The sequence below is a fragment of the Natator depressus genome, chromosome 25, assembly GCF_965152275.1.
Source record: "Natator depressus isolate rNatDep1 chromosome 25, rNatDep2.hap1, whole genome shotgun sequence".
NCBI classification, from domain to species: domain Eukaryota; kingdom Metazoa; phylum Chordata; order Testudines; family Cheloniidae; genus Natator; species Natator depressus.
The window spans coordinates 11,437,579-11,460,207 of record NC_134258.1 but is presented as its reverse complement, the minus strand read 5'-3'; the positions used below and the strand labels follow the sequence as shown (position 1 = coordinate 11,460,207).

Genomic DNA, 22,629 nt, shown 5'->3' with positions numbered 1-22,629 from the left:
GGAGCAGGTGAGTAATCCCTTCGGCTTCACTGAGGCTACGCCTGAAGTCCCAGCAGGCGCGTAAGTGCTTGTCCGGATCAGATCAAGCGCCCAGAGGACCAGGGTCCAACAGCTAGCTGTGGAGTGGAGCGGAGAGTCTGAAGGGGTGGCATCGAACCCCTTTACCTCTATCGCTGAAGGAAACGGATCCTAGAAACGCAGACTTTTCCCAGTGAGGCAGCTCTACAAAACCGTCTCCTAATAACTGCAGATCAACTACACACTTCAACCCTAAGAATCTCCAAATGGAGCTTGCTTGCCCCCCCCCCGCCCCACCCCCCATTCCCCCCTGCATACAAACACCTGAGCTCATTCGCTGGGGTCACCCTGGCTCTCTCCCGAACCTTGGGTGTCACCAGCGTTCGAAAGAAAGTAGCGCGGATCGAACTCGACCAAAGATCAACATCAGACGACCACAAGAAAAAGAGGTTACAAAGTTTTCCAAGTCCTGTTTCCCTGAACGAACACTAATATATATCTCATTTTTGTGAGTTAAGGTTTGATTTTTTTTTTTAGAGAATAAAATAGAAGCTATTTACAAAAAAAAAAAAAAAAAAAAAAAAGATCCAACTAACCACCTCATAAAATGCCATATAGCTTGAGTGTAGTTCTTAAAATAATAATAAAAAAAGATTTAAAGGACTAAAAATTCCTCCCGCTTTTGCAAATTTTGTTTTCGGTTGAAAGGAAAGGAAAGGAAAGGAAAGGTGGGGAGGTTTCATTAAAAACACAAGCCCGTGGGTGTCGGTGCGACTGTGTGTCTGCCTGGAGGTATCCAAAAGAACACAACTTCACACAACAACATTAGAAAACAAACGCACAGTGCAAAGTGGGGTGTCCGTGAGGTAAAGAGTTCTGGGGGCGGGGAACGGTGCATCACCTCCAAAGCTACCGGGTAATGACTGGCTCAGAGTCCAGGCTGCTTTTAATGAAACCCCCTGGATTAAAGCTTTTCTCCTTGCAAAACTTTCTCCAGTCCTCTCGGGAGGAGGGGGAAATGGGGCTTCCTCCCCCCACCCCCCGGGGAAGCCAGATGCAAGCTCGGGTTTTGGCGTCAGCTGAGATAGAAGCTCCACGCGTGGGTGGGTTTGCGGTTTTTTTTTGTCTTTTGGTGAGATGAGGCGCTGCCGTTTGGGGTGGGGGGTGGGGGGGAGTTAAGGCGAAGAAGAGTTATTGGAGGTAGAGGTTGGAGGGGCGGACAAACCAGCCGGGGCAGCCTGGGAGACGCCGCTGCTGCCCCCCACGCCGCTGCTGCTGCTCCGGCTGCTGCCGTTTCCTTTGCTGTAGGCGGAGGAAGGGAGCGAGGAGGACGAGGGGCCGGGGGTCTGTGCGAACAGCACACCTGGGGGAGAGACAAGAGGGAGAGGCTCGTGGGGGGCTGCTCCTAACTCCAGCGGGAACCGAGCTGTGAAGTGGGGAGAACGCTCCTTCCTTTCTCCCCGCCCCTGCTGGGACAGTGGCGCCCTGATACTAGGAACCGTCAGCCCGGATCAAAGCAGTGATCCATCCGGCCCAGCATCCGTCTCGGTCAATGGCCAGCGGCTTCAGAGGAAGGGGCAAGAAACGCTGCAAGAAGCAGCTAAGTTTCATTGGAGAGGAGTGATCTAGTGCTTAGGGCCCTGGCCTATGAGCCCACAGCTGTATTCCTAGCTAGTTACAGGGCCTCTGTTTCCCCTCGCAACCATGTCTACCTAGACTGTAAGCTCTTCAGGGCAGGGACCAGCTCTCGCTAGGTGTCTAGGCACTACCACAGTGGTGCCGATTCGTGAAAATAACTTGCAAGCATCTTTGTCCCTAGAGGAAAGAGTTTGGAAGCACATTGTCTAAGGGCAGCGAGATGTGGAGAGGCAAGTCACTACCTCCCAAACGCCAGGACCAAAAGCCTGCAAAGGGAGAGGAGTATCCGGCACGGATCAATCCAGTCCACCCCCGGAAAGGCTGGGAAGGGACTGCAGAATAGGAACTGTGAGACCAGAGACTGGGCTCTGATCAGACAGCCTGCTCTGGGTTTGTACAGCACCCAGCACGATGGGCCCCTTCAGTGCTACTGGGGTGACACGTTAACACGATCACCAGGGAGATCCAGCAGCCCCGTGTGTTGCTGTGTCAGACTCTTTGGGCCAGCAGGGGGCTGGGGAGTTGGTAAGCGAGAGGCAGAGACGGAGACTTGGCCGCGTTCCCCTTACCCGTATAGACGATGCCGTTGATCTCCACTGACATGCTGATGCTGTTCGTGCCGTTGTTGGACAGGCTCATGCCGGGGTCCTGACGGTTTTCTGCAGCAGGATAAATCAGATGATAAACAAACTGCTCAGTCAAAACAAGACCGTCCTGACCCGCCAGGCTCACAGATCCCTGCTGACGCCATCCCCAAATCCTTTCCTCTCGGCTATTAACAGAGATGGTAAAAATATCCCTCTCCATTTACAGATGGCGGATTTAGCGTCCAGGTCTGCCTTTAAATGTTACTGTGTTCCTATCGGACAGGCAGCAGGGACACACGGAAACCAGCGGGTGGGAAAACGGAGGCGCAGAACGAAAAGCGAGCCCTACGGACAAGGCTGGTCTAGGGGTCTGGCATCATCAGCAGGAGCAGAAGCAGAGGCCTCCAGCCCTGGGGAATCAAAGCTTTGGTTTTAGTCTTCAGATTTGCTAAAAGTGGGCCCAGCACAGTGCCGGGAAATGCTTTTGGTACAGGGAGCGGGAAGAGGACTGAGAGGAGAGAGGAACCTGGTCAGACGTGACACGAAAGAGGCACTTGTTTTTAAACTCTGGCTAGCAAAAGAGCCCTTCCCCTGCTGGGAGACGGGGAAAGGCCTGGCTGAGCGGCCCAAGCATGGGACGCAGCTCTTGTAGCTCATGCAGTGGACGCGCGGCATTTAAGAATCAGAGGTCCCAGGTTCAATCCCCACTGCCGACGACCCGTGCACGGGGGTGGCCTTACTCCAGCAGGCTCGGCGCCCCTAGCCTAACCTCTGGGGAAGATCCGCAGCCTCCCTTTTCTCTCCTCCAGCCCCAGCACGACCCACCTGGCGAGCGGGTCCCTTGGCTGTTAATGCGGATGCTCATGGGTAGCTGCGCTGTCATGGCCAGGAGGTTCTGCTGGATGGCCCGTTGCATCAGCCTCTGCTGCTCATCTGTCACCAGAGCCATCTTCTTCTCCGGCGGCTCCCCAGACTCCAGCTTCTCTCTCAGCTGCTCCAGGGCCGCGGCCTGAGCGGCCACCGCTGCCTGGGCTGCGGCCGCCTGCACGGCCGCTGCCTGGGCCGCGACCACCGGGTGGCCAGCCAGGGACACAGGGAGTCGGCTGGGCATGGGGATGGGGATCGGCGAGTCCTCTTCTGCAACAGGGAGAGGGCACAGGAGTCCCGTGAGCTCGCGAGGGCTGGTCCAGGCCAGCCTCTTCACGTGCATCAGAAACAAGCTTTATGTGCACCCAGACTTCCCAGCCAGCTCCCTGCTGCAGTACGGGATGGCTCCTTTGTATGGTACTCTCCTTTCACAAGTGTTCTGCATTGATTCACACGGGCATGGCACTGAGTACTAGTGGTTAGCCCAGGGGGCTGGGAATCAAGGCACCTATGTCCCAGCTGCCTTCCTGTACGACCTGGATTGAGTTACTTCCCCACACTCTGCCTCAGTTTCCCCAGTGGTAGACTAGGGATAATCCTGGCCTATTTTATGGTTGGTGAGCAGAGCAATCCCTATGGCTCCGATAATGGTTATAAATTGCTCTGAGATTCTGACATTAAAGTGGCACCATGTAAAGGAGCCAGTGTAGTATCGTGGACTGAGCACAGGTCTGGGAGCCAGGACTCCTGGGTTCTATTCCCAGCTCTTGGAGGAGAGCAGGGTCTAGTAGTTGGGGCAGGAGACTGGCAATCAGGACTCCTGGGTTCTATTCCCAGCTCTTGGAGGAGAGCAGGGTCTAGCAGTTAGAGCGCAGGGGTTGAGGGACTGGCAATCAGGACTTATGGGTTCTAATCCCGTGCTCTGCCATCATTTGCCCGTGAGTGCCATAGGAATATTATTAACTCCCCTCTCCGGAGGGCTCTGAAACCATGGGGTGAAAAGCTCTAGCTAACGGAGCCAGACCCTGAGGCCTTTACTCCCTCCCTCCCCCGCACCCGGCTTCAGCCCGCTACCCATGGCCCAGCCCGCTCATGCCAAGCAGGGCGCCAGCCAAGCCATTACCTTTCTTTATCTTTTGCCCGGGGCCGATGGGGCCGCCATTGGTGGCCGCCACCAGCCCCAAGCCAGGCACTTGCAGCTTGGGGGAGGAGAGCAGGCTGGGGGTGCCGCTGGGGGAGTAGGTGAAGAGGGAGCCCCCGAAGCCCTGCCGGCGGCCTTCTCGCCGGTTGCTGTCGATGGCGGCTTGCAGCTCGTTGGGGTTGCTGAGCCCCCGCTTCTCGCACTCGTAGGGGTACAGGTACTTCATGTATCTGCCAGAGGAAACGCCCCGCTCAGCCCGCGGCACCAGGCACCCTCCCAGCCCGCCCACCGAGGAGGCAGCTCCCACAGGCCAGCAGCTAACACGGGCGCCTGTCGGTATCGATCCAGAGGCGCCTTTTCCCCAGAGCCGTGCCGCCTCCACGCCCCGAGGATCTTGCCTTCAAGAGAAAGGGATTTCTGTAGCCCCAACCCCTCCCCAGCTGGGCACTGGAAACAGGAGGTTCGGAAACACTGATGCTCCATCCTGCACCAGCCAAACCAGGACTCCTTAAGAGGGGCTTGTCTAGATCAGCCTCTGGCTACAGACATCCCTTTCTCCATCCGGGTGGGGAAGAGAGAACGGATCTCACAGGAAGCAGAGCAATCCCGGAAACGGGGAGGGAGCCCAGCATCCCACACGATCAGCCCCACGATGGGCTGTGGCTGAGTGCCACCCCTTAAACACACAGTAGCTGTTCCCCCCACAGCCACCTCCAGCCCTTGCTGTACTAAGGAACCGTGGCTGGGATCTCCCATCGTTGTGGGAATCTGGGATCGAACACTAGGCCAGCTGGCTGGAAGGGCAGGGCGGTCTCCCACCCTCCCACTCCCCCGGATCCCACGACACTTACTGAGTGCGTAGCGTGAAGGCAGCGCTGGTGATGGAGGTGGGCAGGTTGAGCCCTTTGGTGATCTCCCGCCACAGCTTCTTGTTGATCACTTCCACCAGGCCCCCCTTCTCGGTCACCAGCATGTAGAGCATGTAAAGGTCCAGCACTTGCTTGGCCATGATGGGAATTCGGTTGACGGGGGTCCCTGTGGAGTGGGGAAGGTCAGTATGCTGGAGAGAGCTGGGCCAGGGGCAAAGAAACGTAGGAGCAAGGTACAACTGGGACTCAGAAACCTTGCATTGCATCCCTAGCTCTCGGACAAGTCACATCCCTGCTTTGTGCCTCAGTTTCCCTCCCCCCCCTTTGCCTTTCTAGCTTTTCAGGGCAGGGACTGTCCCTAACAACATCTATGTATAGCAGCTAGAACAATGGGGCCATGTTCTCAGCTGGGGCCTCCGGGATCCACTATAATGTGTGATTAACTTGAGGAAGGAAATATCTTGTCCTTCAGACAAGATGATCTTTATCCCAAGTGTGCCTGGGACACGTTTTTGAAGAAAATCCTTTTCATAGCAGCATGGAAAGGTCCCCTAAATTCCACTGACTGTTTCATCTGCGCTTAGCACAGGAACAAAACCAGCTCCCTTTCCAGCATGCCTGGCTGATATCCAATTGTGGGTGGGGGAGGGTTTGCATATTTGCATGGTGCTATTTAAACATTTTTTTATTCACAGCCCTGCCCCTGCTCTGCTGGGCTGCAGCCGGTCATGCACACATTTGAAGGAGCCTGGCGTATGGACTCGGCCGATATAGAGACCCCACTGCCTATTTGAAGGGCTAATTTTCTTGGACTTATCTGCTGCCCTGCCCTGGTCAGGGACAGCTCTTAGAAAGTGGTAGGGGGCAGGGAGGTACCACAGAAGCAATTAGGCAGTGGCTAGGAAAAGGATGTGATGGAGAGAGAAACCCAGCCCTCCCCGCCCAGGACACTCTGGCCGTTTTCCACTGCTCTGTCTTTGCATTAGCGTCAGATGCACGTCACTCTCCCCAGATCCTCGCTCTAAGACGTCAGCAGCTCCTCTGCACATCCAGTGCAGGGAGAGGAGCTTAAGGACACCGGCTTGGTCGTGTCCAGCAGGTGGCGCTAGCAACCAAAGCCCAGCAATGGGGCTTTTAAGAGGATGAGGGCATTACTCAGAGAGCGGAAGAGACAGACGCCACCATCCCAGAGCACGAGACACCAAACTGTTGTGCAACAGACAGGAAGGTCCCGTCTACTCTGCTGAGCTGGATTTAAAAACCCGCAAGGGATCACAGCTGACACCCCGCTCTCAGCCGGGCTGGAGGTGGCGAATGGGCCAATACCTTCAAATCTGCGGTCACACTCCAAGGTGGAGACTTGGGGCTAACCGGGCTTGAGCCCCAAACTTTCCCGGAGAGTCTCACTCTCCTGAACAGGGCTACAGAGGGTCCCCCACCTTCCCAGCCCCCAGTGCCCTGAGGGGCCGAAAACTGCAGGAGAGTCAGTTTCATTCCTGATAAAGATCCCGGGATCAGGGTCAGTCCAAGGATACTTTAAGGATGTGTCTATTATAAAAACTGGATGCAGACCATTATAGGGAATAGATTACGATATCTCACTGTTCTCTTGTGCTCTCCCCACCCCAGCTTCATCCATTTCTTTCTTCTAAGTAGATTGTAAATTCTTTAGAGAGGGGCTGGCGCTTTGTGATGTGTTTGTACAGCGCCTAGCGCAATGCAGCCCTGAACTAGGACTGCAGCTTCTGGGTACTACGGTTATACTAATAATAAAGTGTCTGGTGAGCCTCACAACATAGAAGGGAGGGCCCTGCCATAGAGCTGACCATCTAAGAAGGTCGTTTTTACATTTGGTCATTTTTCTTTCAAAAACAATGTTCAATGAAAAACAGCCCTAAAAAGTCTCGGGGGAGCCCCCTCCCTCCAGAAAATGTGAACAAGATTTTTCACCAAAATTTTCATTCAGTTTGGAATGTTCCAGGTTTCCACAATTTGTTTTTAGCTTTTAAAGCCAAACCTGTATCGTTTTGTCAATGTGTCCCTTCCCCAGGCTTTCTCCTCTCCCATTTGTCACTGGAAAGCAGGAGGGGGGAAGAAAAGGGGGGAAGGAAGGGTTTGAAGTTTGCATTTTTTAGTGGAAAACTGAAATGTTTCCATTGAGGGGAAAAAACCAACCTCCGCCCCCCCTAAAAAAGTAAACGTTTTCTGTAAACCCCCTTGGCTCCCCAGTTTCCTACGATGCAGAGCAAAGAGTGTCTGATCCAAAGCCAATGGGAACCTTTCCAGTGAATCCAGTGGACTTCAGATCAGGCCCGCGGGGTTTGCCTTCCGAGGGCTGAGAAAAGGCAGGTTGGCGCTAGGTTTTCCCCCACACCTGCCCTGGGAGATCCAGGCCAGCGGGACCCTGAGCGGTCACCACGCAGCAGGGTGTGTGTGCGCGCGTGACGAGATGGGCAAGGCGGTCTCAGTCATATGATATGAGAAATCAGGTAAGCAGTACAGGGGCTTCCCCTAGAGAGTGCAGTCCCCACTGTTCAGCCCACCCCAGCCCAATGCCTCCTTCTGACACCATGGAGGTGCAGTGAGCTCAATCTGGATCAGACTCACATGGTCGCAAGCCAGTTCTTACAGTGGGGTCTCTGCAGACCCCACATCATTAGTGTATCAATGGCAGCTGGGGCCCTAGGGCTTGATGGGCCTCTGAGACCGACTTCCCCCCCTCGCCCCATAGGACTACACAAAGGGGTGGGGGGCTGAGTGCCAACATTGCATGCAAGACAGTCTCTGCCCATCAAGCTTACAGTCCGCGATGGATGGACCACGTGGTTCCAACATTATGGGTTGAAGCTGCCCCAGCCCCTGTGCAGCCAGAGGTCCCTGCCCTCAGCAAAAGGCATGGGGGGGATGACTCTAGGACCCCATGCAAGGGATCCCCAACCTCTGCATGCCACTGAACCTAGCTCCCTGGCGCCTGGCTGTATGCCGGCTCATCGCAAGGGAGGGAAGGAGAATGGGGACCTGATCCAAAGCCCGCGGAAGTCAGGGGGGAAAAGCTGCCCGCGACATTACTGGGGTTTGGATCACGTCCTTGGGATGTGGCTAACCTGGGCCAACCAGCGACTCCCGATCCCAAGGAGGTGGCACTGTTACCCCGAGGCTGCAGCAGCAGCTGGGTGGGAGCGCGGCTGCTGCCTTATGGTGCACGGGCACCAGGGGAAGGATCCCGCCCCAGCCCAGCCCTCTGTCTCTCCATGCACTAAGTCCAGCTCCTCACAGCTTGGCATGATGGGTAGAATCCAGCCCAGCACAAGCAGGCATCCTGGCACTAGACGCTGGTCTTACGTCGTCCAGTCGGGCCGGCAGCCGAGCCAGCTGTGCTAGAGACGGAATGTCTGCGGTGGCTGGTCCCGGACTGTGGCACAAGCTGCCCCAGGAACAACGGCCCATCCCAAACCTCCCCACCTTCCACTCCAAGCGCCAGGCGTGTTATCTGTGGCCAGCCGTGGCGACCATCGACACAGAGCAACGCGTGTATTAAAAAAACCCCCCAAAACGACCAACTCCGCTGCCCACACGTCACAGCCACTATGGGAGGGGTGTCAGTTGCACGCCTGACTGGAAGGCGCTCGGACATTAGGGTGAGGAGCCCGGTCTAAGAATCCAACTTCAGGTGGTCCCTGGATTGAACCAGCCAATTCTGAAGGGGCACGCTACGAACACAGGGGCAGGCCCCCATCGGAAGCTGGAAAAAAACGATCCACTGAGCAATTGTGAACAGATATTTATCAAAGAAAAAAAAACACCACCACAATGACAACCAAACAACACACACACACTCTCTCTCTCTCTCTCTCTCGGTTTGTGGATAAATTTCCCCACCCATAGAACAATCGTCGGCAATAAGTCACGTGACCAGCTTTAATGCTACACTTAGCAAACACCTAGTTCCAGCCAGTATTATTCTGAACCTCCCATCTTAGCGCAGAGCTGGGGCCGAGAGTGGAAGGGGGGGGGACGGGAGGGGGGGAACACGGACACAGGATGTTTATACAAAGACACAGAGGGACCACATATATTCAGGGAGGGGGCTGGGCTATAATACATCCATTCATCAATAGCTGCCTGAAAAATCATGCCAATGATTCAATCAGACAAGCCGGGGTGGGGGGGTGGGGGTGGGGGTCTTGACCTCTGGTTTATTGTAGAGGGGAAGGGTGCAAAGGGTGGGGGAGGGAGAGAGGTGGCAAAGTCTGAAGTTGGGGGAAGCCAATGAGGATGTCTCCTCTCCCGCCTCTTCTGTTATTGATTTATTGCCTTTTTAAAACCAGGAAACAAAATTCCCACCCTGTGGTGATGCTGCTAATTTATGGCCGCTACCCGGAAGAAGGGAAACAGGCCGGGGGGGAGAGGGGGGTGTTGTTAAACCACAGCTACTGAAATGGTGCCGATCACGGTTGAGCCCTTGTTCAGTTGTAGCCGTTGTCAGCAACAGAGATTATTTATACGGCGGTAGCACCGTGAGGCCGTAAGAGATCGGGGCCCCATCACTGACCAAGCGCAGAGCATGGGGCAGTCCCTGCCCCAAAGAGCTTGCAGTCTAGACAGACAAGATCGAACAGGCTCATCCTCCTCATTTTGCAGACGGGGAAGGAAGATTACGTGACTTGCTCAAGGTCACACAGGGAGACTCTGGCAGAGCTGGAAATGAAGTCTAGATTGCCTAAGACCTAGCTCAGTGTTTTAACCTTACGGGTCAGATTTTCAAAAGAACATGCCTTGTTCGTTTAAAAATCTGGTCACTTATTCTGGCCCCTAACCAGGAGCTGAGGGCTTCCGGGGTGTGTTTACCCGGCCAAAACAGACCCGCGGCAGCGAGTCTCAGAGCCTGGGTGAACTGACTTGGACACGCGCGGCTAAAAATAGCAGCGTAGATGTTCAGGGTGCGGCTGGAGCTCAGGCTCTGAAACCTGATGACTGGGGAGAGTCTCAGAGGACCCCAGGCTGTTCTGAACCTTCATGAACAGCAGCCAGCCTGCAGCCCAAGTCCCTAGCTCCCGTGGTCCCACCCTCACGCCCGCCATAGCCCTGCCCCTACTTGGGCGAGGCAGCAGGTCTCAGCGCAAGGCTGAATGGGACAGTTCCCACCTCTTGGTTCAGGCTGTCTGCAGACTCAGGCAGACATTCCTGGGTCAGATACACTCAGGTCCCGTTTTCAACTCTTAAGATTGCTAGCAATGTTAAGGCTGGCTGGCTGGTGCTCATATGGCTCAGGGTCGAACTGATCCCCATACGTGGGGCCGGGAAGGAATTTTCCCCAGGTCAAACTGGCAATGACCTTGAGGATTTTCCACCTTTCTTTGCAGCATGGGGGGTGTGGGTCACTTGCCGGAATTATCGGGGTACATCTCACTTAACTGCTTCCCTGCCATTACGGGGGCCTCGGGCACCGTGAACATCCTATCCTCTGCCTGTAGCACCTCACAGTCTAGTCTCCTGGGGGCTGTAATATTTTGCCCTAATTCCCATTGCTGGGTCTGTGGGCAGGTGCTGGCGGCCGGTGCTACACAAGAGGTCAGACTAGATGATCTGGTGGGCGCCTTGAAGGCTGAGATTTTGGACCTCATCACGTGCTTCCGGGAGCCCGGGCCCTAGGCAAGGGCCTGTGGTCCCTACACTTGAATCCAGCCCTGCCCATTCGCTGCTCACGCCCGCCACAGGGACTGCACCAGAGCAGAAAGAGTTCACCTAAGCAGTCACAGACCGACAAGGAAAAGGGGCTCGGCCTGAAATGTCTGCCTCATCTTCTCACCGCAGTCCTGAGCCTCCCTGCCCTCACTCTGATCCCCGGGCTGATAACCCGGAAGAGGCCCCTGCCACTGGAGTTGACGGTCAACACCTGTTTGCTGGGAGCAGCTTACGGTGGCTGTCTGCCATTGATCAGCCCCAGCCATGCTTGGCCTGCATGTTGCATGAAGCACAATTGTTATTTGCTGACCATGCACAAGCAATGCTGTGTTGAGACTGCCGGCACCTCCACGAGGCTAAACGTATTTCCCGGGGACCTGGGTGTGATTTCTGAGCAGGGCAAGGCCAAGCGTGGGCAGACCCAAGCAGGTCAAACACAAAGGTCTCGCGTTGAGTCTCTATCTTGTCATTCACAGCTGCAGCCTTGCTAGGCAATTCCAAGAGGCGTGAATTTACTCTGCAGGCTCAGTGCTCATGCTCAGACCAGCCACCTGCCCTCCAGGATAACCCTTGCCACATAAACTCAGCCTGCCCACCGGCTGTTCATCACCTCGCATTGTTCTCCACTATATTCTGCCGACACATCTGCACCGTCTGCTTTCAGCATCCTCCTCACGGCGGTTTCGGCAGGCAGCGCGGTTGAGTGGTGAGGGCACGGGGCTGGGAGTCAGGACTGCTGAGTTCTGTTCCTGGCTTGGCTGAGGCCTGTGGGTGACCCTCTGGAAAGTCACAGCCACTCTGTGCCTCCGTTTCCCCCCCGGCCCCTCTGGAAAACGGCAACAGCGATGCTCTTTCAGGAGCTTTGACAGTCACCGATGAAGAGCGTTACATCAAGTATTAATTACTATAGGATGAAATCAGACCCTGTCCTCCTAATTGACTCTTGGTCAGACGGACAAGCCCTGTTGTTTAGAGGCCTCCTATGCTCCCAAAAAACTTTCCCTCAGACCCGGATGCTCAAGGCTGCATCCTCGTTCTCTGTGGGAAATTAGCTTCCGAGAACAGCTTTCCAAGGTTCCTGCGCACAGTAACAATATCCTCCACGAATTCCAGCCACTTGGCTCCGGAGGCGACCTTTCCTGCCTTGGAAGCATGTTGATTTCAGCCCCGCGTTCGCCGGGGCTCCTCCCTTCCCTCCCCCAGTCGAGGAGAGCCCACACCTTGCCGACCGCATTGTTTGTGTAAGCGCCAGGGGCTGGGAGAGGATCCAGAGGACGGAATGAGTAAACTCTGGAGAGCGCCTGGCCGATTCTTTCCCCCTCCCCGTTTCCTAGAGGCTGCCTGCTTGACAAAAGGCCCCACGCAAGCAGCAGCACCATCTGCTTTCCTTGGGAACCCGAGCCCTCCACCGAGGCAAACAGCCACCGCCTCGGCCACTGTAAACACAGCTGCAGACTCGTTTTTTCATCTCTGAATCGGCTGGCTGGAAATCTCCTCCCTGACCCACTGCTGCTTGTGAGATGGGGACCGGGTTCTCCCACCCAACGTGCCTCGGTCCTGCAACCATTCCTCGGCTTCTCGCACCCAACGTGCCTCGGTCCCACAACCATCCCTTGGCTTCTCCCACCCAACGTGCCTCGGTCCTGCAACCATCCCTCTCAAGGGGGAAGGTTTGAAACCAGCTGGGATCAACATTCCCTCACCCCCGCATTACCCGAGCGCCTACGAGTCCCAGTCTGCTGTACAAAGACGGAAAAAGAGGACAGTCCCTGACCCCAAAACCTTACAAGCTTGAGTTCTACTTCAGGCCCCCATGAGCTGGTCTATTGTTTTCCACCCCCACTTGCCCTAGCTTATCCCCGCAAGATATTATCCCAAACCCAGGGGCACTTGTGAGTTCCTGGCTATCCTTACACTGCATGCTACAGCCAGGCAGCAGGTCACAGTGACACCCAGGGTAGAATTCAGATCCTCCTGCTCCAGCGGCACAGGCTGGGCTAAAGGAGACTCTCTGTAACCTGTGAGCAGCTTGGGGCCTAAGACACACACACTAACAGTTCAGATTCCATCCAGCAGAGGCCAGCGGCGCATACTAACGTGAGTTACTTCAGTGCAAGTCACCAGCCCCTCAGCACTGAGTCACACGCACCGACGGGGACGTTCTCATGATGTGTCTCGGAGCTGGTACACACGGGCCTCCCCTTATGTGCCACAAGACATCCTGCTCTGCTTTCCCATCCCACACAGGACGGGCCGGTGCACTGGTTTTCACGGTGAAGCCTCCCCTTGATCCCCCTCCCCTTCCCCGTACGATCCCTGCTGATCCTCTCTCCTGCACCAGCAGCAGTTCCATGTTGACACAAACGTCTTGGAAGGCCCTCACTACCCCAAACCCAGAAATATTGGCTTGAGGGCCTGAGGAAAACTAGATTTTCTTCCCACAAGGCTGCACCCTAAAGCTCTGCTCTGTGTTCTGGCTTGGATGCGTGGGGAAGTTACGCTAGGGCCAGTTTCGCCCCCCAAGGCTTGTTCTGCAGCGTAGATGGGGCTCAAGGGGATTTGTGCTCATGTATGGTCGCTGCTTGTTTTGGTGTAGGATAGAAGCAACCCCACCAGTTTCTATGGGGGCCCGATCCTCTGCTGGTATATACTGGTCAGGTCAGCAGAACGAAGCTAATTTATACGGGCTGAGGATCTTGTCCTGACAGCTTCAGTGAGTCTTCAGTGACGCAGATGCCTTGCGGTAGCCTCACTGCGTGGGCATGTCTTTCGCCCCTGTGCAGAGATCTACTCTGCTGAAGCAGCGCCAAATTTGGACCACATTTAGGGTTTGGCAAAAACTAAAACTGCTGGGGTTGTGGTGCTGTGAAGTTTTACAGTCTGCCGAAAGGTTCCCACGATTATTTCCCCCCCAAAACGAAAGGCCAGCGGAAGCAGGGTTAACAAGCCAACCGCTGCAGGGCCGGGCTCCCGCAAAAGGAGCCAGGAGAAGAAAGCCACTCAAACATGATAAGCAAAGTGAAACTGGCATGTCTATTTCCACTGTCCACGTGAAGAAATGCAGGAAGTGAACAAACCAACCAGCATAAACGGCGAAAATGAGCTAGAATGGCTCAAACTCTGTCAGATTTAATCATCCAAGGTGTTTTTGTATCAAAGAAAGGAATTAAATATATATATATTCTTAACTTGACAGTGCCCTTTAATGTCACATGCCTAGATATTGCAAAAGTGACGACCAGTTTGGGGTGCCTGACTTGAGACACCTTCAATGGACCGGATTTTCAGAGAGTGGCCAGTTTAGCGCTTCTGAAAAAGGAGGCATGAAAAAATCTCTAGTCACTTTTGAGAATAATCGGCCCGGATTTTTCATCCACTCCATAGTGTTTGCCACTGAGTCGCTTTGCTGTGTTGACTCAGTTCATTGCTATTGCTCAGTGTGAAGACACCAGCTCCCTGCTTGCAAGCCAAGGGCAAGTTTGAAAAGCACATCAGTGCTCTGAAGGAGCGGCTGGAAATTGTGGATTCTACCCACGGAGCAAAGTTGCAAGGGAGGAAAAGGGATTCTAGCAGGCACTTAACAACCCTGGTAGCAAAGTTTCTGATGCAGCATCACATCCACTCAAAAATATTAAGAGATGCACAGCGGGATAGATGGGCAGAAGAGACAATGGAAGCAAATTGCTGCTCAGTGACCAGATGAAGGATGCTGCATCCGTGCATGGCAGGCAAGGGTCTCTGTTACCACGGGGCGGGAAATAAGGAAACAAACCCCATTTAAGAAGGGAGAGGCGCTTGCCCAGAAGCAGTGATGGCGGACTATCAAACTGCGATGCACAGTCGTAAGTCGGGCTTTGATAAAACGAGACCCAAAGGATGAAAAGTCAAGAAAGCAAAGCCATTGGGGCAAGGGGCCGAATCCTGCTCCACTGAAAGTCAGTCAGTGGGGACAGAGGTGCCCCCCATTTCAATGCAGCAGGATTGATCCCCATGCGCGGAGTGGTTCACGTTAAACATTAGGCCGGTGACAGCTTTCTCCTTGAGGCAAGAATATTAAGCAAGAAAATAAAACTTGGGGCTCATCGAGCTCTGAATCTCACCTGAGGTGGCGAGGGACCACACACGCGCATTAGTGCAAGCTTGCCAGGACAATACAGCAGGGCTCACCTCGCTTCTGCATAAAGCTGAAGAGGTCGTCCAGGAATTCTTTCCTCTTGGGATCGCCATCCAGCTCGTACAACTGTGCACAGAGAAGGAAGAGAAGAGATCACTCGCAAGGCACCCGGGGTGGGAGAACATGACAAACACCCGCACGTCAGAGCATCCCCCGCAGGGAGGGGCCCAGAGAGCCTGGCTCTGCACTGCCCAGCCCGCCCCGTGTCGGAGGAAGTTAAACACACTGGATGGCGCTTGGCCTAGTAGGTAGGAAACACGGCAGATCATCTATTATGAGAGACGCGTCAGCGCCACTGCTGGGTCAGCTGGTGAGCAGAGGAGGTGGTGAAATGGGGGAGGCTGCACACAGCAGAGTCCTGAAACGCAGCCAGGTCGCCGTCTCACCCACCCGGTTTCCTTTAGCGTCTAGGTTTTCCCAGCTATGCGACAAGGGTTCTAAATGCTGCTCCCTTTCGAGGCACAGCCACACTGAAGCGTGCGATACTTGCTAGGTTTGAACCATTCGCATGGCTGTGGTTTGGAGTGGTGATTAGAAGGGGGAAGAGGAGATAACTGCAGGTGAACACGTGCTTCTTTACCTGCATCTCCACCACGTGGCCCAGTGGTTAAGCTGGTTGTTATGGCTTGGAAGACTCACAGACTGTAAGGTTAGAAGGGACCATTGTGATCATCTGGTCTGACCTCCTGCATATCGCAGGCAGCTCACCCACCCACTCCTGAAATAGACCCCTAACCTCTGGCTGAGTGACTGATGTCCTCAAATCATGGTTTAAAGACTTGAAGTTACAGAATCCACCATTTACAGGAGTTTAAACCTGCAAGTGACCTGTGCTGCGTGCTGCAGAAGGCGGCGAACCCCCCCACCCACCGTCCCAGGGTCTCAGCCAATCTGACCTGGGGGAAAATTCCTTCCCGACCTCAAATATAGTGATCAATTAGACCCTGAACATGTGGGCGAGACCCACCAAACTTGCTATGTGACCTCGGTCAAGTCACTTAGCCTCTCTGTGCCTCAGATCACAATCTATAAAATGGGACTAACGGTTTCCATAATGCCCCACTTCACTGGAGGGCTGGGAGAATAAAGCCTGTACAGATTGGGAGAGGTGACAATGCTATCGTAATGGGGACCATAGATAGCTCCCGGGATAACGTCATCAGATTGGTCCATTCTGGTAATGGCAGGTTACCGCTCCAAGAGACTCACAGAAACCTCATACAAGGCAGGGGGTGGGGGTGGTTATCCCCAGCTGTGTGTTAGGGGCTGATGATGTACGAGGGGCAGCACAGCCCCTGGCCTACAGAGCTTGACGTCTAAGCCAGGCTGAACATGCTGTGCACCGATATGCCTTGGGGTCTGCTTGGGACGGCAGCAGTCATTTGGGCTTCAGTTCTGCCAGGCTCTTCAGCTGGAGCATCATGGAGTTAGGTGCCCAAACGACAAGGGAATCCAATTCAGGAGTCGGGCGCCTGACTACCGTAGGGATTTGAAATCCCCAACCGTAAGAACGGGCTTAGCTGCAAGAATGGGAGCAGGATCGGGGCCACAGCACTCAGTCCCATATGCGATCAAGTCCTTCTTTGGAAGGAGGCGAAAGCCATTCTGCTGCCCGGCTTTGTGGGACATCACTGGGTGCAGTAGCCCTGGCAGCCATTAACATTTTGCTGCTTGCTGGCAGAGCTGATCTACATTAACAGCTGAAGCACCGTGGCATGACCCCTGCTCTCTGTGATTAACATGCTCTCCTGGCACACACTTTGCACGGCTTAGGTGAAGAGCAGTAACGCTTCCTCTCCAAGAATAGGCAGCAAGCATGTCATGACCTGCAGCTGCGTTGCGGCTTTAAAGAGACTGAAAGATGGTAGGTTAACTGGAAACGGTTCCAGATTGTGCAGTCAGCAAAGCAAGCCCTGGGCAGACACACCTTTAACCATATGCAGCACTGTTGGTCACAGGGTATTAGAGAGGGCGAGGGAATCTCTTTTATTGGACCGACTTCTGTGGTTTGTGAGCTGACACTCTGTGGAGCTCGAAAGCTTGTCTCTCTCCCCAACAGGCGTTGGTCCTATAAAAGAGATGCCCTCACCCACCTTGTCTCTTTAATCCCTTTAATGGCAAATGCTCCAGATGATTATGTGACGATCCCAATTACCAAGACAGGGGACAGAAATCAACATACCCAAACTGTAAGCTCTTTGGGACAGGGAGCATCTTATGTTAGATGCACGTACAGCTCCCTGCACAATGGAGCCCTGATCCCCGACTGGGGCAGCTCGGCGCTATCACCCTACATCTAACAGCAGCAGCAATTAGAACAGCAGCAAGCCTCCAGACATTTGAATGGCAAAGCTCCCCTGATGAGGTCCCACGGAGAAGGGTGCATTCAGGGACCCAGCCAGGCTAGTTATTATGGATGATCCTTTGTTAAGGTGGGCACTGGAATCTCCTTTTCTTCAACAATATAGCGCAGCAGACTGTGCTGTAAAGCCATCAAGGGAGTGGGTGCACTGACACAGCACAGAGATCCATCCCCTTTCAAAGCTGTTTCTTTCAGGGTTTATGCAAGCGTTTCTGAGCAGTTGTTTGCAGGAAGGGAAGCCTGCGAGCCGGCAGGGGGAACGCAGCAAATCTTCGGTGCATGTAAAGCTCATTAGCTGCTGACCACATGGGTGTCGGAGTGATGCCTCAACTATTAATATTCGCCTCCCCCTCTCCCCGCGCAGCAAGTGTCAGTCACTTAAACCAGCTGGTGGGACCTTTGCCCCTCTGTCCGTTTCTAACACGACCCCAAAAGACTGCTACATTAAAGTAAACTGAGCCACCACCTCCGTCCGACCCACTCTGAACCCTTCAGAGACTGAAAACGTCACCGTAAAACCACAGCCCCAGATCTCCCGAGCAAGAACCCAGATCCTTTTCCGTTATTCGTAAAGCGTAGCTGGCCTTCTGAGTGCAGCGTGCAAGACACAATGACCTGGGCCCAGAGAGTCTCGAAGAGATTTAGGGACCTAATTCCCACTGAGGATCTGGACTCTGGGTCCGCCCCAAAGAGCTTCAACTACCTCGACGGGGCAATAAAGATACCCCCTAGGACACTTGTTCCTATTACTGCATAATGCAATGTAACTGTTGCCCTGTTGGTCCCAGGATGTTAGAGAGACAAGCTGGGTGAGGGAATCCCTTTTATTGGACAGAAATAAAGGCCATTATCACACTTGGTGTTTCTGTCAGCGTATAAAGGGCAGGGCTCATCACTTTGTTCTGTGTGCATACAGCTCCTAGCACCGTGGGGTCCTGGTTCACGACTGTGCTCCCAGGCATTACCCACAATACAAACACCAGTGGGGATTGTAACTTACGCTAACTGAATGTGTCTTGCATCCTCTGCTAGTGGAGAGTGGTCTCCTGCCGCTACCAGTTATTGGAGTTACTCCTTTAGCTCACGCAGGAGACCGGCTCTCTTTTCCTGCTGCAGGTTCCAGGTTTGAATCCTGCTGGTAACCTGTAGGTTGAACCCAGGCCTCCCATGGCCCAGGCTAGTCCCCTCTCCTATCCTTTCATGTGTCACACAAACGGCCTGGCATTAAAGAATTCACCTCGCCCCAAGGCGGGAGTTCAGTATTAACTTGGCCTGTCCTGGCTGGCACAAGTTTCCATCAGCCCCTTCAGGATACAGGGATGTTGCTTTGTCTGAAGTGCTCTGCTATGGTGCCCCGTATTTTGTCAAAGAGCATCCCCATGGGCTCACCGGGGCTCTCAGTATCCGCAAGCCCCCCCTTTTTATAACTTGGATCCAGTCTGGAGAAGCTACTGATCTTATTTACAAAGCATCTTACAGCCAACACCTCCCGCGACAGTGAATTTCGCTCCTGATGAGACCCTAGGGACAGAAGCCCCTTCCCCTCCTTTCTGTAAAGGGATCCTTTGATGCAAGACGCCCTCTTCCCACCCCCACATCCAAGCCTTACACAATACAAGGCGCTAATGCTATTGTAAACCGGACAAGATTAATGAAGCAAGGGACAGGGCATTACATGCTGCAAGGAGTCTTGGCAATATACAACGGGGGGATGTTTTTATAAGCTGTGACAGGAAGATCTATGCGAGGCGTCTAATGCAGCCTCTATGTGGTCTTCAATTTATACTCGCACCAGCTTTTCTCCTGGGACCACACCCATCGTTTGACAGCAGAGCACATTCCAGATGTGATTTATGAGAGCAGGCCTTGCCGGCCTGGGGAGGAAAAGAACTGAAGGCCACATTAAATTCTTAACCGCGTTTTGGAAGCTGGATCCCGATGCTGGTTCGAGTTTTTGCATGGGCGACGCGGATCCGATTAATAATCGTTATCGCCACACGTCCGTCGGAGGAATGGACTGATTAAAGGGCAAGTGCATGCGAAATACAGCGAAGGCTGCTTCACAAGTTAGAGAGAGAAGCAACCACTGCATCAGCCTACTGCCGGTGCATCACCCACCCGCGTGTCAGGTCCTCCTTTAACGACTGGTCCGCATGTGGCCCAATGGCAATACGGAAACGCTTTACACGGGCAGAGTTCGTCTGTGCGGGAGGCAACGGCGTGAACTCCCCAAGGAACCAAGAACCACCCCACCTTCTGGTCCAAGTGCAAGGTGAATTTCTTTGGCCTGCCGGAGCATGGGTGGCCTAGCTAGTGGGTGGAACGGGATCTCGCCTGGTGATTGTGGGAGTGATGACAAGCATAGATCCAGGAATCGCACTGAACTGGAGTCAGAAGCCAAGCCTAAGCTGAAGGGTGAGCTGGAATCACAGTTCGGGATGGAGCCGAGAGTCAGAGCCGGGAGCCGAGAGGTTGGGGGTGCAGCAGGAACTGGGTTGGGAGCAAGGACTGGAGCAGGAAGCGGAAGCGAGAGCAGCTGCAGGCTTATTACGCCTTGAGCAGCCTCCCGAAGCAAACTGCTGGCTCCCTAGCCCCGTCAGGAAACACAACCGTTTGGAGGGCGCTCACTAGGTCCAGGTGAGCTTGCTGAGTTGCCCAGCAACCAGGCTGCAAGCCGGCGGTGCTCCTGACAGCTAAACCATAGCAAAAAAAAAAAAAGCCAACCCTACCAAAACAAGATTCTCCACTGCACGTACTTCTCTCCCAAGGGAGCAGAGGAGAAAACGAGCGACTTGTGACAGATGTGAGTCACACCGCATAATGCATGATGGGAAGGTGCTCAGATTCGGCAGCTATGAGTGTGATTTAAGAACCGACACAGAACAGAAACGAACCCCCCAGAGAATAACAGCAGAACTGTTCCGAAAGTACGGCTTGGCTGCTGTGGAAAATTTCAACCGAACCTAATTCTCCCGCTGTTTTCATTGACGGTTCTGACTTTTCATTGAAATAGAAAAAAAATGGAAATATTTTGGCTTTGAGGTGTTCATTTTTAATGTGTGTGTGTGGAAAGCAGACACACGTTTCATAAAAAAGTTTATTTATAGTTGAAATCCCAGAAGAGTTCCAATGGAAAAACCTGTGACCAGCTTAGGTAACAGCTTACTACTGCTGCTAGCTAGGAACAAGTATGCTACACCGTTAATAGCCTTATTCTGTTAATCCCTCTCTCAGTCTCTCTCTCTTTTCACCTCTACCATTCTGTCACTTTAGCTCTTCAGGGTGGGGACTGTGTCTGCACTCTGTGTCAGGTGCCACATGGCCCTCGACGCTACAGACACATGATAAATAATACGGAGAATCTAGAGATGCAACGGACGCGAGACCATTAGTCACGTTTAATGACTCTAAGCTGGTTGCACGGCAGAAGGTCTGGGGAGTAGGCTGCACATCTGGCAGGGCATGAGGACAGCAGATTCGGTCAGGGTAGCACAGTGGGGTACGTTCATGGGCATGCAGCTTTGAACACAACTGCAGAAACACAGGACCTGATCTGCCAAGGTCCGGAGCGTCCCCAGGGAGGTGCTCCGCTTCCTCATGGAAGGCACTCAGCGCCAGCCAGGGGACACTAACTCCTTGCAGGATCAGACCAGGGGCTGGCAGGATCAGGTCCAGAGCTGGCATGGAAGGGAGGAGCTGGGAAGAGCAGCAGCCCCACCAGGAACCAACACAGGAGATCAGGATCCAACAAACTTTTGAGGGGGAAGGTGAAGAACCCAGAATCCCTGTGTTGTTTCCTCTCCCCCAAGATGCATCTCCCCCCGCAACCCCGTCCAGGATGCAGATCCAGGGGCTGCAGCTCCCCGGCCCCCTGCAGTGCTGACACATATGCCCTGGTCACCCCACAGGCTGGGTGCACAGTGCCGGGTGATGCAGTCCCGAAGCAGCCCGGGCTTTGCTGAATCCCACACCGTGCCATGCGCCTCTCACTTTTCTCAATGATCATTTTGAACAACTGCCAGCAGAGCCGAGGCCTCGGGGGCTGCTGCAGGCCTATGAATATCAGCAGGTATCTCAGCAGGGCACGTACTGCGGGGCTGCCGACTGCGCCTTGGCGGATTAGCACATTAACCGTGTAACCGATATGCCGGGCCCCAAGCTCCAGCTTGGCTGCCTGGGATGATTCCTCTTTGGAGAGGCATCTGGAGCTGCTTAAGAAGCCACGTGGGTTGTCAGGTCAAAGGGTCTTAACCCAGGATCTGCGAAAGTAGGTCTGCAAAGGAACTGCCTCTTCCCCTGCCCTGACTGACAAGAGGGGACAGACACAGGGTTTTCTGTCTATCTTAGGTACCACTATGGCCCCTGTTATCATCTCAATAATCAAGAGATAGCCAACTTAGTGCACAGGGCACAAGCCTGGGAAACACAAGACCTAGCTTCTATTCTTGACTCAGCCCCTGACCTGCTGTGTGTGCTTGGCCAAGTCCCTTCCCCGCTCTGTTCCTCAGTTTCCCCTCCCACTCTGTCTGTTTAGACTGGACGAGCTTTGGGGCAAGGACTCTCTCTTACTATGTGTGTGTCCATCACAATGGAGACTCTAGGATGGTGACTGTGAAATGCTCAGGGAGGTTAGAGAGGCTACAAAAAAAGAACACCCACTCATAACGAGGGATTTCAACTACCCCCATATTGACTGAGTACATGTCACCTCAAGATGGGATGCAGACGTTAAATTAAGACAACTGCTTCTTGGAGCAGCTAGTCCTGGAACCCACAAAGGGGAAGGCAATTCTTAATTTAGTCTTATGTGGAGCACTTTTTCATGGTTTGTGTGTATAAAAACATCTTCTGTACTTTCCACAGTATGCATCCGATGAAGCGAGCTGTAGCTCACGAAAGCTTATGCTCAAATAAATTGGTTAGTCTCTAAGGTGCTACAAGTCCTCCTTTTCTTTTCACAGGAGCTGGTCCACAAGGGGAATACAGCTCAACCACTCACAAACAGCGACCACAATGGAATTAAAGGTAACATCCTTGTAGGGGAGGAAATACCAAAAAACCCCACCACAGTAGCATTTAACTTCCAAAGGGGAACTACACAAAAAATGAGGAAACTAGCTAAATGCAAATTAAAAGGAACAGTCACAAGGGTGAAATGCCTGCAAGCTGCATGGAATCTAGTTAGAAACACCATAATAAAGGCTCAAACGAAACGTGTGCCCCAAATAAACAAAATCAGTAAGAGGACCAAAAAAATGCCACCATGGCTAAAGGGCACAGTAAAAAAG

General features: G+C 53.7%; 1 protein-coding gene across 1 annotated transcript in view; it reads right to left on the bottom strand.

Moving 5' to 3' along the window:
• Positions 1 to 696: 696 nt before the first annotated feature.
• Positions 697 to 22,629, bottom strand: part of ARID3A (AT-rich interaction domain 3A) — a 91,336-nt gene continuing 69,403 nt past the window's right edge. The window contains exons 4-9 of the mRNA XM_074939675.1: positions 14,973 to 15,045; positions 5,103 to 5,286; positions 4,234 to 4,481; positions 3,069 to 3,380; positions 2,226 to 2,315; positions 697 to 1,381 (exon numbers count right to left, since the gene is read on the bottom strand). Coding sequence (XP_074795776.1) covers positions 1,194 to 1,381; positions 2,226 to 2,315; positions 3,069 to 3,380; positions 4,234 to 4,481; positions 5,103 to 5,286; positions 14,973 to 15,045 — 1,095 coding nt within the window. The 3' untranslated portion in view covers positions 697 to 1,193. The remainder of the gene's footprint in view (positions 1,382 to 2,225; positions 2,316 to 3,068; positions 3,381 to 4,233; positions 4,482 to 5,102; positions 5,287 to 14,972; positions 15,046 to 22,629) is intronic.